Source organism: Sturnus vulgaris, chromosome 1 (assembly GCF_052056855.1).
Source record: "Sturnus vulgaris isolate bStuVul1 chromosome 1, bStuVul1.hap1, whole genome shotgun sequence".
Classification (NCBI taxonomy): domain Eukaryota; kingdom Metazoa; phylum Chordata; class Aves; order Passeriformes; family Sturnidae; genus Sturnus; species Sturnus vulgaris.
The window spans coordinates 156,518,439-156,533,798 of record NC_142243.1 but is presented as its reverse complement, the minus strand read 5'-3'; the positions used below and the strand labels follow the sequence as shown (position 1 = coordinate 156,533,798).

Below are 15,360 nucleotides of genomic sequence, written 5' to 3'. Positions count from 1 at the left end.
ACAGAACAGCCAGGGATCCTCTTCCCTGACTCCCCACATTGCTGCCAGGGATCCTCTTCCCTGACTCCCCACATTCCTGCCAGGAATCCTCTTCCCTGACTCCCCACATTCCTGCCAGGAATCCTCTTCCCTGACTCCCCACATTCCTGCCAGGGATCCTCTTCCCTGACTTCCCACATGGAATCCTCTTCCCTGACTCCCCACATTCCTGCCAGGAATCCTCTTCCCTGACTCCCCACATGGAATCCTCTTCCCTGACTCCCCACATTCCTGCCAGGAATCCTCTTCCCTGACTCCCCACATTCCTGCCAGGAATCCTCTTCCCTGACTCCCCACATTCCTGCCAGGGATCCTCTTCCCTGACTCCCCACATTCCTGCCCGGAATCCTCTTCCCTGACTCCCACAGCACTCCCAGGCAAGGTCATGTCCAGGAAAACCTCGTGTACACACCCTGAGCAAGAAAAGCCATTGCTGGCTGGAGGGACACAGGGCTCTGCTACCTCCCAGAGGAACCTGAGGCTCAGCTGAGCCCAGCCCAGGAGCTGAACAGACCCAGGAGCCACCAGGAGCCACCTGCACCCCGAGGAGCACCAGGAGCACGTTTCACAAGTACTGCAAATGCCTTAAGGTAAGAGCAAGTCATTTGGGATTCAGGGAACTGTTCAGGCAAACCAGCAGTCACTAATACCACAGCCATGCACACGGTCAGCTGAAGCAAGTCAGTATTTTCACACACCAAGCATGAAGTGAGCTGAAGTTTAAACTGCAGCACAGATTCCAGACACCTTGCTCTAAGCTCACCTGGCTACACACCTGTGAAATTCCCACCAGGGAACTAAAACACCTCCACAATCCCTAAGCTGAGGGTTGGGTTTGTTGATTGGTTGGTTTACCTGCTGTGTATGGGGCTGTTTTGATTTTCAGACCTCCCAAAAGGCTTAAAAAGGAAGAAGGGGAAAGCAATGTGGGGCTCATCTGGAGATTGTAATCTTTGGGTCTAGTCCCTGCCTCACCACAGGCTCCCGGTGCAACAGCAGGAATGTCAAACACACATTTCCCAGAGCAGAAAGCAAAGCTCTCCCTTGAAATTCCAAAGTCTTAAATCTACCTCCAAGTGTCACTTGGAGGAGCAGCTCCTGGGCTTTCCAGAAGTCTAAGCAGGGCTGTGCTCAGGAACAGAAGTGTGGCACCAGCACTGATCACCTGCCAGCCCAGCCACACCTGGAGGGACAGCAGGGAGGTCACAGAGGCCACCCTGTCCCCTCATCCCCATGCCCAGGGTGTGTTAGTGGCTGCAGGATGCCACGGTGGCCCTGCCCAGGGCACTGGGGGCACACGGGGTTTAGTGGGGTGAGTGCCCGGCCTGGGTGAGTGCATGCCACACGCTCCACGCTGCTTGCCTTGCAGTACAGGCTGGTCTTCAGCACGCCCCCCCTGCCATAGCCCAGGGGGGGCCCCCCCAGGCCAGCCCTGCCCGCGGCCTTGCCCCTGCGGTTGGCCACCACGAAGGGGTTCTCGCTGAAGGGGATGGGCTGCGAGTCGATCAAACACTCTGCAGGCTCTGGCAGCTGCTCCTGGGACAGGGGACACCCCTCGGGGTCCTGCTGGGGAGGCGCAGGGGGCTGGGGGGGCCCGGTCACCGCTGGGGCTGGGGACACTTGCCGGCTGTCCCACGGCACGGGAGGGGACAGCACCGTGCAGTCGCCCTCCATGCTGCAGCTGGGCTTAGTGCACTCAACAGGCTGAGAGGAAACACAAGGATCAGAGAGAAATAAGGAGAACAGAGTAAAGGAGGGAGAAAATACAGAGCAGCTGCTGAAGGACAGGGGGGAGAATTGCAGTCCTGATACCTGCACACCATCCCGACCCTCTGTCCTGCTCTGCCACCCATGTGTGACCCCCAGTGTCACTCCCAGGAGAGGACCCTGCTGTGCACACACACCCCGGGGAGCTGGCAGCACAAGGGCTCCCTGCACTGCTCCAGCTCACACACAGCTCCAGGTCCTGCAGCTGCTCCCCAGCCAAACCCAACACCTGTACAAGCACACACTGCCCCTGCTCACCTCAGCACAGAGTCACAGCTGGGGCTGGAAGGATCCTCCAGTTCAGCCCTCACTTCACTGAGCTCCAGCACCCATGACCCAGCCTCTGCTGTCACCCCAACGCTGCCACAGTCACACAACACCCACCCCGTGTCCAGCACACCTGCACAGGTGAGCATGCTTTAACAGCCCCAGTGCATCACCACACCCCCCAAACAGCAGAGCTCAGAGCACAGCACAGAGCACAAACCCTGGGGCAGGACTGAGGCAGTCCCAGCTCTGTTTGAGCTCAGTGCACACAGCCCGAACCAAGCCCTGACCCTTCCTGTTAATGCACAGAAGAGAGTTTGTTACCCCAGCCAGAGCCTTCCTTAGGGCAGCAGGGACAGTCAGAGAGCACAGACCACCAAAGCTTCCATCCAAGTGCCTCCAGGGAGCAGAAAGACCTCTCCTGCTCAGAGTAAATTCTTCAGCTCGTGTGTCATGGCAGTGGTCACCAAAATAGCTCTGGAGGGTGGGCTGGTGACTACAATGGCAGCTGGGAGGCTCAGGAATTTCGGAGGCCCTCCCCTAACCCCCAACCCCACCTCTGTGCTTGGCAGAGCCCTTGCTCTGCCCATATCGTGTTTCCTCACCACTGCTACCCTGAGAAATCCTGCTGCTGTGGCTGTGTGATTTTTCAATAAAAACCCTCTTTTTTCAGCAAAAGCCCTCCTTTTAACCCCTTTGCCCCCGAGTGCCACAATGCCTGACAGTCACTGGGAGCCTCAGTCCATGTTTGGTTCTTGGACCCGACTGGAACTGGGCTGGCTCTGTGTCTCACTGTAAGCTCCAGCTCCTGCTGGAACACGTCCCTGTGAGGGATTCCTTGCTCCCCAGCCTCACTGGGGCTATTCCTGTCAGACAAACCACAATTTCTATTTTGAGTAAGCAAAAATCCGGGCAATGCAGAGAGCTTTCCCAGCTTGCAGACAGAACAGACACGTGCTACCCTGCATCCTCCCTGGCACTGAAAGAAATCCAATTTACATCTGATGAACAAGTGAAAAAAAGAATCAACGGCAAGAAACGAAGAGAAATAGATTCAGAACAGAAAGTATAGGTTGCTAATTATCTAACCATGGTGACCTAATATTGAGACATGTCAAGTCTTCTCCATTTCTCACAGTGCAGAAAGCAAAACTAGAGTTTGGTCATTTTGCTGTGATCAGTCCCTCACGGGTCTGCCTTTCATTCCTGTTAATGCAGAAGACAGAGACTGTAGCAGCTCTTTGAAATGTCAGAGAGTCACAGAATCCCAGGATGGCTTCGGTGGGAAGGGACCTGAAAGGTCACATTGTTCCACCGCCTTGCTATGGGCAGGGACACCTTTCACTATCCCAGGCTGCTCCAAATCCCATCCAATCTTGCCCTGGACACCTCCAGGGATGGGGCAGCCACAGCTTCCATCCAGAGGCTGCAGTGCACATGGCCAAAGAGCTTCCCTCAGACAAGCATTCCCATGCTGCTTCCAATGGGAATTTTCAGTTTGCCTTTGTCTTGGAGTGACTTTATGATGCTTCTATCTCCTGTTAAGTAATTTTTAAAAAATGTTCAGTTTCTCCTAAATATTAAAACAAAAACACCCTAAACACGTCTGCAAAAATTAAAAAATTAAATATAAAATTTTCTCCCAGAAATTCCTCCCAAATTTGCCCTAAACCAAAACAGGCTTGTAACAGTGGACAAGCAGAATGGGAATCTTCATCAGCCTTTGCTGAATCCTGCTCACAAAGGGACCCAGATGCAGCAACACAGATTGATCCAGGACAGACAACCAGCTGCTCCCTGCTCTGGTGGCCGTTCCTGGGGAATCCTCATCAATTCCAGCCACAGTTCCAGTGGTCAGTGGAGAGATCTGCACCTCCTGTTCCACAGTGGACAGATGGACCTGCACCTCCTCCTGCTCCACAGCAAGAGCAGCTCCCTCGTGTCACATGCTGAGGACAGGAACACTCCCTGCACTCCCTCACCAGGAACCCTGCAGCACTAAAAGACACCCAGGCACTGTTCAGAGGAGAATGTCTGTGCTGAGAACTGGCCTGGACACAGAAGAAAGAGGAAAGCACAGAAGGAACAGGACAAGAGCACAAGTCACCCGGACGAGGCTGTGCAGAGACAGACAATCTGTCACTGACCCTCCTGCTCTTCCACCACTGCACCAACCCTGGCTGAGTCCTCAGCAGTCACCCAACAGCCAGGGCAGTTCCTGGAGGAGCACCAGAACCTCCCTGTCCCCAGGATCCAGGCAGAGGCACTTTTCAAAACAGAGCAAAGGCAGGGCTGGTGACAGCTGGGCAAGCACAGGCACCCAGGGACCCTTCCCTGGAACAGGACATTTATAGAAACCATCCCAGGCCCCACATTCCCGTGCCTGGCGTTCCCAGGCTCACAGTGCCTGCAGGCAGAGCCCCAAATCCTGCAGGCACAGCCCCAAATCCTGCAGGCACAGCCCCAAATTCTGCAGGCACAGCCCCAAATCCTGCCCTGCTCTGCTCCACACTCGAGCTGCCCTGCACAGAGGCAGCCGCTGCCTGGGGCCGACTCTGCCCCTCTTCCAGCTCCTGAGTTACGCCCAGAGATGCTAAAAATAAACCTTTTCCTGACACTGCTTCGTTGTGTGAAGCAAGAGGGAAAAAGCAGAAGCTTGGAAGTGTGGGAACAAAAGGAGGCAGAGCTGGAGCCAAAGCAGAGCTGTTACTGGAGGAAGAGAGGAAAGAGAACAGGAGAGGAGACCTGTCTGCATGGAGTAAGATGGAGACAGGAAAGGTAAAAGAGATGATCCTGAAACAGGAATGGGAATGCAGAATGGGATGATGACAGCAAAGGGAGATCTTGCTGCAACAGGAGGAAAGGAAGAAGACTGAGATGTGTGAAGGAGCAGGCAGAAACCCAGAATGGGCATGATGCAGGAAAGAGAAAAGAAAGAAAAGGAGAGGTGAGATTTTAAACAACACAGGAGAGAGGTAAGTTTGTAATCTGTGAAGTTTGTGAAATCTGGAATTCCTCTTGGCCACTACACACGAGGGACTGTCAGAGGACACAGAGAGGAACGTCCAGTGCAGGATACACAACAGGATACATGAGCCACAGGGCTCAGTTACGACACACAGCCACAGCCCTTCACTGCTGCAGGTCTGGGGAATCTTGGCTTTAACAGGATCTCGGTAGTTTGGCTTGGAAGGACCCTGAAGACCAGCCAGTGCCACCCCCTGCCATGGTCAGGGACATTTCCACCACAGCACCAGTGCAGACTCTTCCCCTCGATGGATGGCTCCAAGCACTGTCCAACCTGGCCTTAAACTTTTCTATTTTTAACACTTTCAGTTTCAGCATCCTCATCCCTCCCCCTTCCCCATCCCACAATGGATTTACAACTGAGCTGTGCACACAACACTGCCATCACTGTATCAGGAAGAATCTTCCTCTCTCTCCTTGGCAGCTTTCTGGAGCCTGTTCCTTCCACAACGAATCCCTGCACTGCCCCACTCCCATCCCCTTCTCTCCCACCAGGCTGCTCTTTCTGCCTTGTTCCCAACTCTGCTTTTTGCATCTTCTCAAACTTTGCCACTTCCCTTCCCAAAAGGCAAAGCTGCCTGGCTCTTGCTCTCCTCATTTTCTCATTCCCATCTTTCTTTCTCAGCTACCTCCTGGTTCAGTGCCCGAGTCTCCCACGGTTCTGCTTCCCAGTTTTCCTTGGCAGAGGACGCTGTCACCTCCCCCAGCACGGCACGGCTGGAGGGCAGGTGATGGAAGGAGCATGTTGGGAATCTCAGCTCCCCAGCCCTTCTCTGCCTCCCCAGCCCCCCAGGACCCCCAGGACCCCCAGCCCCCACTCACAGCACGGTTGCCCCTCTGCAGGCCACTGCTGGGCAGCGCTGCCAGGGTCCGGTAGTCCAAGCGCAGGGGTTCACTGGGGACAGTCTGGAGAGGGGAAAAAGCCACAAACAACAGAGCAGGTCAGGCCCAACGTCAGATAAATCAATGAGAAAGAGCAATGAAATGGAACCACCCCAGTAACAACCAAGGCCTTGTCTCCAAACTCATCAGAGTTCCCACTGCCTGGGAAAAGAGCTGGAATTGTTCAAAACACAACATGTGAACTCATGGCAGAGCCAGGCCTGAGAAACCCCACAGAGAACGTGTCACTGGGGCCACCCACGACTGCTCAGATCCCTCTCCTGCCCCATGTCCACTTCCTGATGGAGAGGAGAACGTGCCATACCCACCTGTTTGCTCCAGCAGCCCCTGGAATGACTGACTGCATCTGGACACATGGAACAATGCAAGTCTGCCGTTCCTCTACAGTTGCTTTTTCCATCCTTAACTCATACTCACTGTACAACTTCCTTCAGTTCTGCTTCCCGTGCCTTTCTAACCCTAAACAGAAGCCAAGGTTTCTAACCCAGCCCATTTTCCTCAATCCCTTACACATTTCTTCAGTTCTGATCTCTTCTCTTATCCCCAAAGCCACATCCTTTTAGAGGAAGGAGTGGAGAACACAAGCTTTGGGGGACAAACTCTTTTTGGGAACCTTTCCAGCCCTTCCCCTGTGCTGCTCACCTCTGCTTCCTCCTCAAGCTGCTGCGTGGCTGCCTCCCGCTCCCTACGCATCCGCTCCTTCCAGGGACAGACAGAGCCAGGGCAGAGACACAAGAGAGAACAGAGAGGTCACACATGCTGGGCAGGACTGCTCAGGGGACACAGCTCAGTGCCAGCAGCAGCACAGGGGGAGCAGAACCCCAGCACGGACACTGGCACTGGGCAAGGAGGAGCTGGGATTTGCACTTGCACTTTACTGCCAGCAGAAAGGCCAGGGACAGAACTGTCCCTGGGACACGGACAGAAGGACACCTGGGTGCCACAGGTGAGAGGGAGAGCAGGAGTCCCCAGGATCCTCAGCAGGGACAATCCTGGGGAAAGCAAGGAGAGCTACAGTGCCCCCAAGCAGGAGCTACAGCAAGGCAGAGGAGGAGTTTGGTCACTGCTGGAAGAGACACCTTGATGGAGCACAGACAGGACAGGCTGGGAGGGAATGAAAGAACAAATCCACAGAGCACAGAGCCTTGCTGGCTCACAGGATCACCTACAGAATGATGCAAGTACACACAAAGGGACAGAAGGGCTTTGGCACGGGGTCAGCTCAGTGGCAGCTGGGCTCACTCAGCCCTGCAGGGCCATTAGAGAGTGACCAGTGACTGATCCCAAAAGCCCCAGGCACAGCCTTGCTTCCAGGCTGCCAGGGCAAGGAACAGTGCAGGACCTGTCCTAAGGACTGGATGTTTCTGTGACTTGTCCCCTGGCACCTCTGGCAGAGCCAGGCCTGGGGACAGCACAGCAGAATCCTTCCCTTCTCTGTCCATGGAACCTCCCAGCTGCTCTTCCCAAGCAGGAACAGATAGTCCAGATGTGACCCTGGGAGGACGGGAGGGGGAAGGCAGCTGAGAGGGAGTCAACCAAAAATTCTGCTGAGCACCTGGGTCCTGATCTTTCACAGATTCCATGGCTTACAGATTCCCACTGCCCCACATCACCCCTGGACCTCCAAGCAAGGATAAGCAGCATCAGAAGTCACTTATGCTCTGGAGGATCACAGCTCCCAAAATGCTTTTGAAGGATATTTGAAGTAAAGTTTATCCTGAATCTGGTTATGCTTGCTTGGCCAAGAGCTCTCTGTAGGGTGAGGGTTCCAGGTGACATCGATCTGCTGTGTGACCCTGAGGTCACTTCTGAGGAGTGACAGAGCAGCTGGAGCTGTGGCACGCTCCAGATCCATCTCTGACAGGAGCTGGGAGGATCTGGATTAGGACTGGAACAGTAACTACAGCCACAGAGCCAGGAGAGAGCACCAGGAATCCATCCACAGACTCAGAGTAACTGACACTTCTACTAGAAACTGAATTATCAGAGAACTGGAGGCAAGAGGTGACAGCAGTGAATGGGTTTGAAAACTTCTGCTGCCATGAGCAGAGCAAAGGCACAATTGCTCCCAGTTATTCAGTTCACAGCCTGCTGTGGGCTGGAGACACCTTTGGTCTCTACTGCTCCTGTGCAAGAATGAACATGAAACACTGAGGAGGAAGAACAATGGTCCAAAAATGGTGACAGAAATTACCAGGGATGTGGCACTGGAACTTCCTTCAGTATCCCAATGGCCACCATGGAGTGCTGGCTCCATCACTGGGATAAATTTAATCATCAAAAGCAGTTTTAGAGACATAATCCCAGATTCAAGGTTGAAAAGGCCCAGTAGAGAAACCTGTCTTTGCTCAGAGGCCTCAGGATCCCAGGAGGTTTAAGGAGCATCCACTGCTGCCTCCTCCTGGCACTCCAAGGGAAGGGGCACCAAAATAGATCAGTGTTTTTTAAAATGAGATGTGGCCAAGGATACTTCACCAATCATAAAGGGTTTTCTGAGTTTTTTTTGACCCAAGTATTTTTAAGTAATCTCAGTATAAATTTTGGCAAAGTCTTTTTCTACCTGAACCTGGAAATGCCACCTGCTCAGCCTGAGCAGCACAGTTTGGGGCCACACTTGGTATATTCACAGGTGCCAGGAATGCTGATACTGACCCACAGTACCTGAAGTCACCTGGAACGTATTCCAATCCATATATCCATATTCAAATTCATGTACTGCCAACATGAAATGGCAGGAATATCCTTTGCTCAGATAGAAATACAACGAAATCAGATTTATTGAAACCACATCAAACCACTCTAAGTTCCTTTCCAGGCAAGGAATGAGACATTTTACAGGAAAAACCTAAATCTGATGTGAATTGCCTCTGCTCTGGGCTGAACCCAGAGAACTGCTGAGGTCCCTCCTACCCAAATTAGTCAGGATGGTTTGGGTGGGAAGAGACCTTTCAGGGTCATCTTGTCCAACCCCTGCAATGAGAGACAAGTGGATCAGGGTGAAGATCATTCTGTAATTCCATCCAGAACTGCCAACCTCACCCTGCACTTGTGGGGCAGCAAATGTGAACAAGCTCAGGAACTGCAGGTGCAGAGAGAACCCAGAGGAACTTCAGCTGTATCTGAACAGAAACCCGACAAAACACCTGAAAAATGTACACACACCTGCCAGGAGAGCAGATTCCCCACTGCCAACACTGAAGAATTCAGTTTTCCCTCTTCTTCCAGTGACTCTGACTGGATAAATTACTGTTTTAAGAGGGATGACTGGAAACTCTGAGTGCTCAAAAGGTTTGAGTCTGCTGATCTGTTTCTGTGAAATTCTCTTTCTGTGCAAGGCTGAGCCAGTAGGCAGAGACACAAACCTCCCACAGCAAAGCAGAAAAATGACCAGGTGAAGTGAGGAGCACAAAGCTGTGACTGATCACAGCATCACTTCCGCACTCAGGGCAGCTCGGAGCTGTGTGCTCTCATCTTTGCTCACAAAAGTTCTGTCAGTCACAGGGTACTGGACAGAGAAAATGGATTAAATTTGGGACTTTGAAGCTCATTGGCCATTTTTCTTGAAGCTGCAGCTTGGCCAGGAGGTACCAGCAAGTAACAAGGGTTACTTGGTACAGGAACATCACCAGAGAGGTGCACAGGGAGGTACAGCAGAGCCAAGGAGCAGCCAGGGCAGCAGAGCAGGGCACTACAGAGAGGGAATGCCCAGAGCTCCACCCCACGGCAATGGCAATGGGGCAGAGCTCCAGAGCTCCCCATGGCACTGACAACAGGACAGAAATCCTGAAATCCCATGGCACTGACAATGGGGCAGAAATCCTGAAATCCCATGGCACTGACAATGGGGCAGAGCTCCCCATGGCACTGACAACAGGACAGAGATCCTGAACTCCCCATGGCACTGACAATGGGGCACAAATCCTGAACTCCCATGGCACTGACAATGGGGCAGAGCTCCAGAGCTCCCCATGGCACTGACAACAGGACAGAAATCCTGAAATCCCATGGCACTGACAATGGGACACAAATCCTGAACTCCCCATGGCACTGACAATGGGGCACAAATCCTGAAATCCCATGGCACTGACAATGGGGCACAAATCCTGAACTCCCCATGGCACTGACAACAGGACAGAGATCCTGAACTCCCCATGGCACTGACAACGGGGCAGAGATCCTGAACTCCCCATGGCACTGACAACGGGGCAGAGATCCTGAACTCCCCATGGCACTGACAATGGGACAGAAATCCTGAAATCCCATGGCACTGACAACAGGACAGAGATCCTGAACTCCCCATGGCACTGACAATGGGGCAGAGCTCCAGAGCTCCCCATGGCACTGACAATGGGGCAGAAATCCTGAACTCCAGTGGCACTGACAATGGGGCAGAAATCCTGAACTCCAATGGCACTGACAATGGGGCAGAAATCCTGAAATCCCCATGACACTGATAATGGGGCAGAAATCCTGAAATCCCCATGACACTGATAATGGGGCAGAGATCCTGAACTCCCCATGACACTGATAATGGGGCAGAGATCCTGAAGTCCCCATGGCACTGACAATGGGGCAGAGCTCCAGAGCTCCCCATGGCACTGACAACAGGACAGAGATCCTGAACTCCCATGGCACTGACAATGGGGCAGAGCTCCCCATGGCACTGACAATGGGGCAGAGCTCCAGAGCTCCCCATGGCACTGACAACAGGACAGAGATCCTGAACTCCCCATGGCACTGACAATGGGGCAGAGCTCCAGAGCTCCCCATGGCACTGACAACAGGACAGAGATCCTGAACTCCCATGGCACTGACAATGGGGTAGAGCTCCCCATGGCACTGACAACGGGGCAGAGCTCCAGAGCTCCCCATAGCACTACAGTGGAGCAGAGATAACCTGTGACACCTTCCTTGGGACTCACACTGCCACAAACAGATTCTGCTACACAAATAATCTCTCACCACTTTCTCCATTTCTTCTCTCTCCCACTGAGTGGCTTCTCTCACCATTTCCATCTCCTAGGAGAGAGCAGAGTTAGAGCCACCTCACCCAGTGCTCTCTCCACCCCTGCAGCATCTAGAACCTCACAAAGGTGTCACGTCCCATCCTAGCGAGCTCCTGATCCCAGTGCTGGGTCCTGCTGGTCCCATGCCATGGCCATGCCCAGCACACTGCAGGCACCAAGGGAGGCACCAGACATTTCCAGAACCTGCTCCCAGCTCACACACCTTCTGCAGGATCTCCAGCTCCTCGGGGCTCAGATCCCTGTCGATGGAGGAGATGCTCTCCAGGCTGTTCTTGCGCCCGATGCCAGCAGCAAAAGGGTTTGCAATGATTCCTGGGGACATCTGCAAAGAAAACAGCAAATCACACCTAAAATTCCCTATTCCAACCTCCCAGATACACAGTACCAGGACAATCCCGAGCAAGCCAGAACCAGAACTCTTTCAACAACTTGAAACCTTATTCCATAGAATCCCAAACTAGTTTGGGTTGGAAGAGGCCTGAAGAGCATCCAGCTCCATCCCTGCCATTTAGGCTGACAATTAATTGGTTGAGGAACCCAGGGTCTAAGTAAAGTGAATTTAAATTCATCCTGGTACAAGAAGGGGATAAGGTGAGCAAGGACTGGCTCCGTGTTCTACTGGAGAATACAAAAGTTGACTAGCTAAGCCTTGGAAACAGAAATCTGAGAGGGCACAGGATTGCTCCAGGGAAGTGGGGAAAGATGAACACCAATAGAGAGCCAGACCATTTGTTGTACATGTAACACTGGCCAAAAAAAAGTAGGCATAAATAGCCTAGTGAAAATGAGCTTGAAAACTTATTTTTTTTTTCAGTGAAGTGCTATTGTGGGACAGTTCTGGAACCATAGGAGAAAGAGAGTCCTGAGGAATCACTGCTTTTCTGCACTGGACACCCCCTTCAGTTCATATCACAGGTCAGACTTTGAAACCTGGGACCTCAAAAAACCAAAAAAATTTACAGCAGAAGGTTGGGAAAATGCAGCGTTCTGTGAATAAAGAGGTGGGATGCACGTGGGGGTGCAGGTGACTCCAGGGCAGGTGCAGCCCACGCTCACCTCGATGGCAGCCGCAGCCTTGGGGTCGAAGCCGTCGCAGACCAGCACGAGCAGCGCGTCGCCCACGCCCCGCAGGATCTGCACGGCCTCCGTGTGGGTCATGCCCAGCAGGCTCTGGTGGTTCACCTCCAGGATCCTCATCCCCACCTGCAGGCGCCCGTCCCGGGCAGCAGCCCCGGAGGAGCTCACCTGGAACACACCTGAGGTCACCCCTGGGCACCCAGGGGTCAGGGGAGCAGCTCCGAGCACACAGGAGAGCCTGGGGCCGTGGGGAAGGGTGGGCAGCACACACAGCAACGGGACAGCAGCTTCCCCTGCAGCTGAAACCAGGGGAAGCATCTGCAAGTGCCATGGAGAGGGCACAACCTGTACAGGCTGTGGGGAAGAACGAGTGGGGGAGAATCTTCTGTGTGAGATAAAAGAATGTGAACTTGTAATGTGCTGTCCCAAGGAAAGAAGCAAGGGAGAGGGAAAAGCTGTCACATCTCGATGCATCTCCCAGAAATGCATCTCACATTCTGTGGTGGGAGAGAGACACAATGGAAATGCAAATGAAGACAAACTAAGGAGAAAGGAGGCAGGGATCAGACATGCAAAGAGGGAGAAGAGGAAAAGCACCACTTTGTCTCTTGGTTACCACAAAATATCCAGGGAAAATCAAAGGCAGGAAAACCCCTCCAGACAGGACAGGTAAGAGACGCTGAGGGTGAGTAACACAGCTCAAGGGAGAGCAGGGAAGTTCAGGAATTTGGTTCTCTGCTAAAACAACAAGTATTGGGAAAAACAGGGAGGGGAGATGGGGTAAACTAACTCTAAACTGTGACCCTTCCAACCCCCACATGCTGTAATATGCAGTAGACAAAACCCAATTACTCAAAATAACTGTCAGTTAGAATAATCCCAGGTTTTCTTTTCCTGCTGTTACAAGTGTCCCAGGTGAACGTGCAACTGTCACTCTGAAAGAGGAAATTTATTCTTTTAACTTTAGAACTCAGATAAAGCAGTTACAGCCACATAACAAAAATTCTGTACGTTCCCTTGCCTTAACAGCAACCAGTTATCAATTATCAGGGCTGACTGCCAATTATGGAGTGTCCTCAACCATGAGGATAACTCACATCAGTTTCTACCCCAAAAAAACCCACTGAGGAGGGGACCAGTGACACTAAAGTGAACACCCAGAGTCCTCTTTGTCAGCAGCAAGACCAAAATGACACCACTTATTGCTGTGCTCTGCTGCCAGCAAAGAAGAAGCAATAAAAACTTTTTTGAAGGAGTTGGGAGGAGCATAAATTGATAACCATAAGTTGAACAAGAAAATGTGTAATTTCTGGAGAAAAAGATATGTGAGAAGTATGTGTGACACAAGCAGCCACCTAAAAAAGGAACAAAGTTACACACAGGGTGCATGGCACAGGAGAAAAGGTTGGGAATTCCTGGTGCTTTCCATGGAGGGAGGAAAGAGCTTGCATGTCTAAGTGGGCAGGAAGCCACAGGCACAGGGGCACCAGTAGAAATGTGGGTACAAGGAAAGATGTGTGGGTTTGCATTAGAGAAAAAACACAAGAGAAGAAACACAAAGCAAAATAAGGCAAGCAGGAAATAAAATAAGAAACTGCAGCTGTTGTAGAGGAGGAAATATGAAGGACAAGGACTTGTCTCCTTTGCTGAGGGAGAATCTCCAGAGCTGATGCACCAGTGAAAGCTGAGAGCAGATTCCAACACTCCCCAGGGATCAGGGATCACCCTTGTCCCTGGCAGTGCTCAGAGAGCTGCTCTGGTACCTTGGAGATGAAGATGCCTTCATCAGTGGGATCAAACGGGTTGCCAGCATGGCCCTTTGCTCCACCCCGGATGCTGATGCCCAGCTTCTCTCCTGGAGCCTTTTCAATGCATATTTCCTGGAAACACAGAAAAGTCTCCTTGTTTCTGGCCCAGCTGAGGAGACACTCCTCGGAGTGACCACAATTCTAAATGCCCTGAAAAGGGCCTGAATTAGTCCCATCCCTCATGTGGCAGTTTATTCCTGTTGGTGAGGACCTGCCCTTTTCTGTTCCCTGATGACAGAGCCACCAGGCCATGGCAGGAGATCCTCACCACATCCCAGCTGGAGATGCACTGACAAGAGACTGGATTTTGCCAAAGGAGAAGGAAATTCCAGCCAGGAGTCTGGTTGTATCCTAGTCCCAGAGCTCCAGCCTGCTGAGAAGCTGCCCCCAGACACCACCCTGTGTGATTCCTCCCAGCTCTGACTCAGCACCCACCTGCATGCCAGGTGGAGGGGGTCCCTGGCACTCACTCACCTGCATGCCAGGTGGAGGGGGTCCCTGGTACTCACCTGCATGCCAGGTGGAGGGGGTCCCTGGCACTCACTCACCTGCATGCCAGGTGGAGGGGGGTCCCTGCGGACCAGCAGGGTGAGCTCCTGGCCGTTGGCCAGCAGGGCGTTCACGGCCTCCTGGTGCGTGGCGTGGCGCAGGTCGGTGCCGTTCACCTCCAGGATCCTGTCCCCCACGCGGAGCCCGCTGCGCGACGCCAGCCCCCGCGGGATCACCTGCACAGGGACACCCACACAGCTACAGCAGGGAAACCCACCTTCACACCCCCGCAGATGGGGCCGTGTCCCTGGGCACCCTCCAGAGCCCTGCAGGCCTGCTCTGACTCCTCTCTCTGCAGACAGAATTCCCTAAGAGGTGACACCGCTGGCAAAGAACGAAGTGGGATGTGCTCTGAAGTGCTCTTCCATGTGTTATTCTCATATTCCCAATTTAATCTGAACCAGTCCTGTGCCAGTGTTGCCATTATTTTGCCTGTGACTGTAACCAGGACTGACAGCATCAGTCCTCACCCAGTGCTCTGCAGAGGCTCTGACAGCTACAGAGGGTCTGAACATACAACCAAGCCTTTGTTCCTGGTGAAATAGAGAAGTCAGCAAGGAAAGGGCGAAATCTGTGAGCACATGGGCAAGCAGAGATGGTGGGAAAGAGTTAGTTAGGCTTTGAGAAGAGCAAATCCTGCCTCACTGACCTGCTGATGACCTGCAAGAAAAACCCTGGGCACACAAAGCAAGAGACCTGGCAGGCATCAGTGCCAGAACTCCAAACAGCCTTGACAAGGTCTGACCCCAGCCACAGGTGTCAGAGGAGTCAGGCTCAGCATCTCCAAGGGACAAGGGAGGGCAGGAAGTAGAAAGGCTCAGCAGGGATGTCCTCTCTCTCCAGCATCCCTATCCCAAGGAGCGTGGATGGGCAGGGCTGTGAGGGAATGGGCTGCA

General features: G+C 53.0%; 1 protein-coding gene across 18 annotated transcripts in view; it reads right to left on the bottom strand.

The window, feature by feature from the left end:
• Positions 1–15,360, bottom strand: part of SCRIB (scribble planar cell polarity protein) — a 112,015-nt gene that overhangs the window by 29,920 nt on the left and 66,735 nt on the right. For 13 of the 18 annotated variants that reach the window (XM_088181012.1, XM_088180945.1, XM_088180992.1 and 10 more), the window contains 7 exons: positions 14,464–14,640; positions 13,871–13,987; positions 12,087–12,275; positions 11,233–11,352; positions 10,966–11,022; positions 6,646–6,702; positions 5,923–6,006 (listed from right to left, as the gene is read on the bottom strand). In XM_088181012.1, the coding sequence (XP_088037138.1) occupies positions 5,923–6,006; positions 6,646–6,702; positions 10,966–11,022; positions 11,233–11,352; positions 12,087–12,275; positions 13,871–13,987; positions 14,464–14,640 (801 nt within the window). The remainder of the gene's footprint in view (positions 1–5,922; positions 6,007–6,645; positions 6,703–10,965; positions 11,023–11,232; positions 11,353–12,086; positions 12,276–13,870; positions 13,988–14,463; positions 14,641–15,360) is intronic. The other 5 variants (XM_088180925.1, XM_088180986.1, XM_088180954.1 and 2 more) reach the window with 3 other exon arrangements.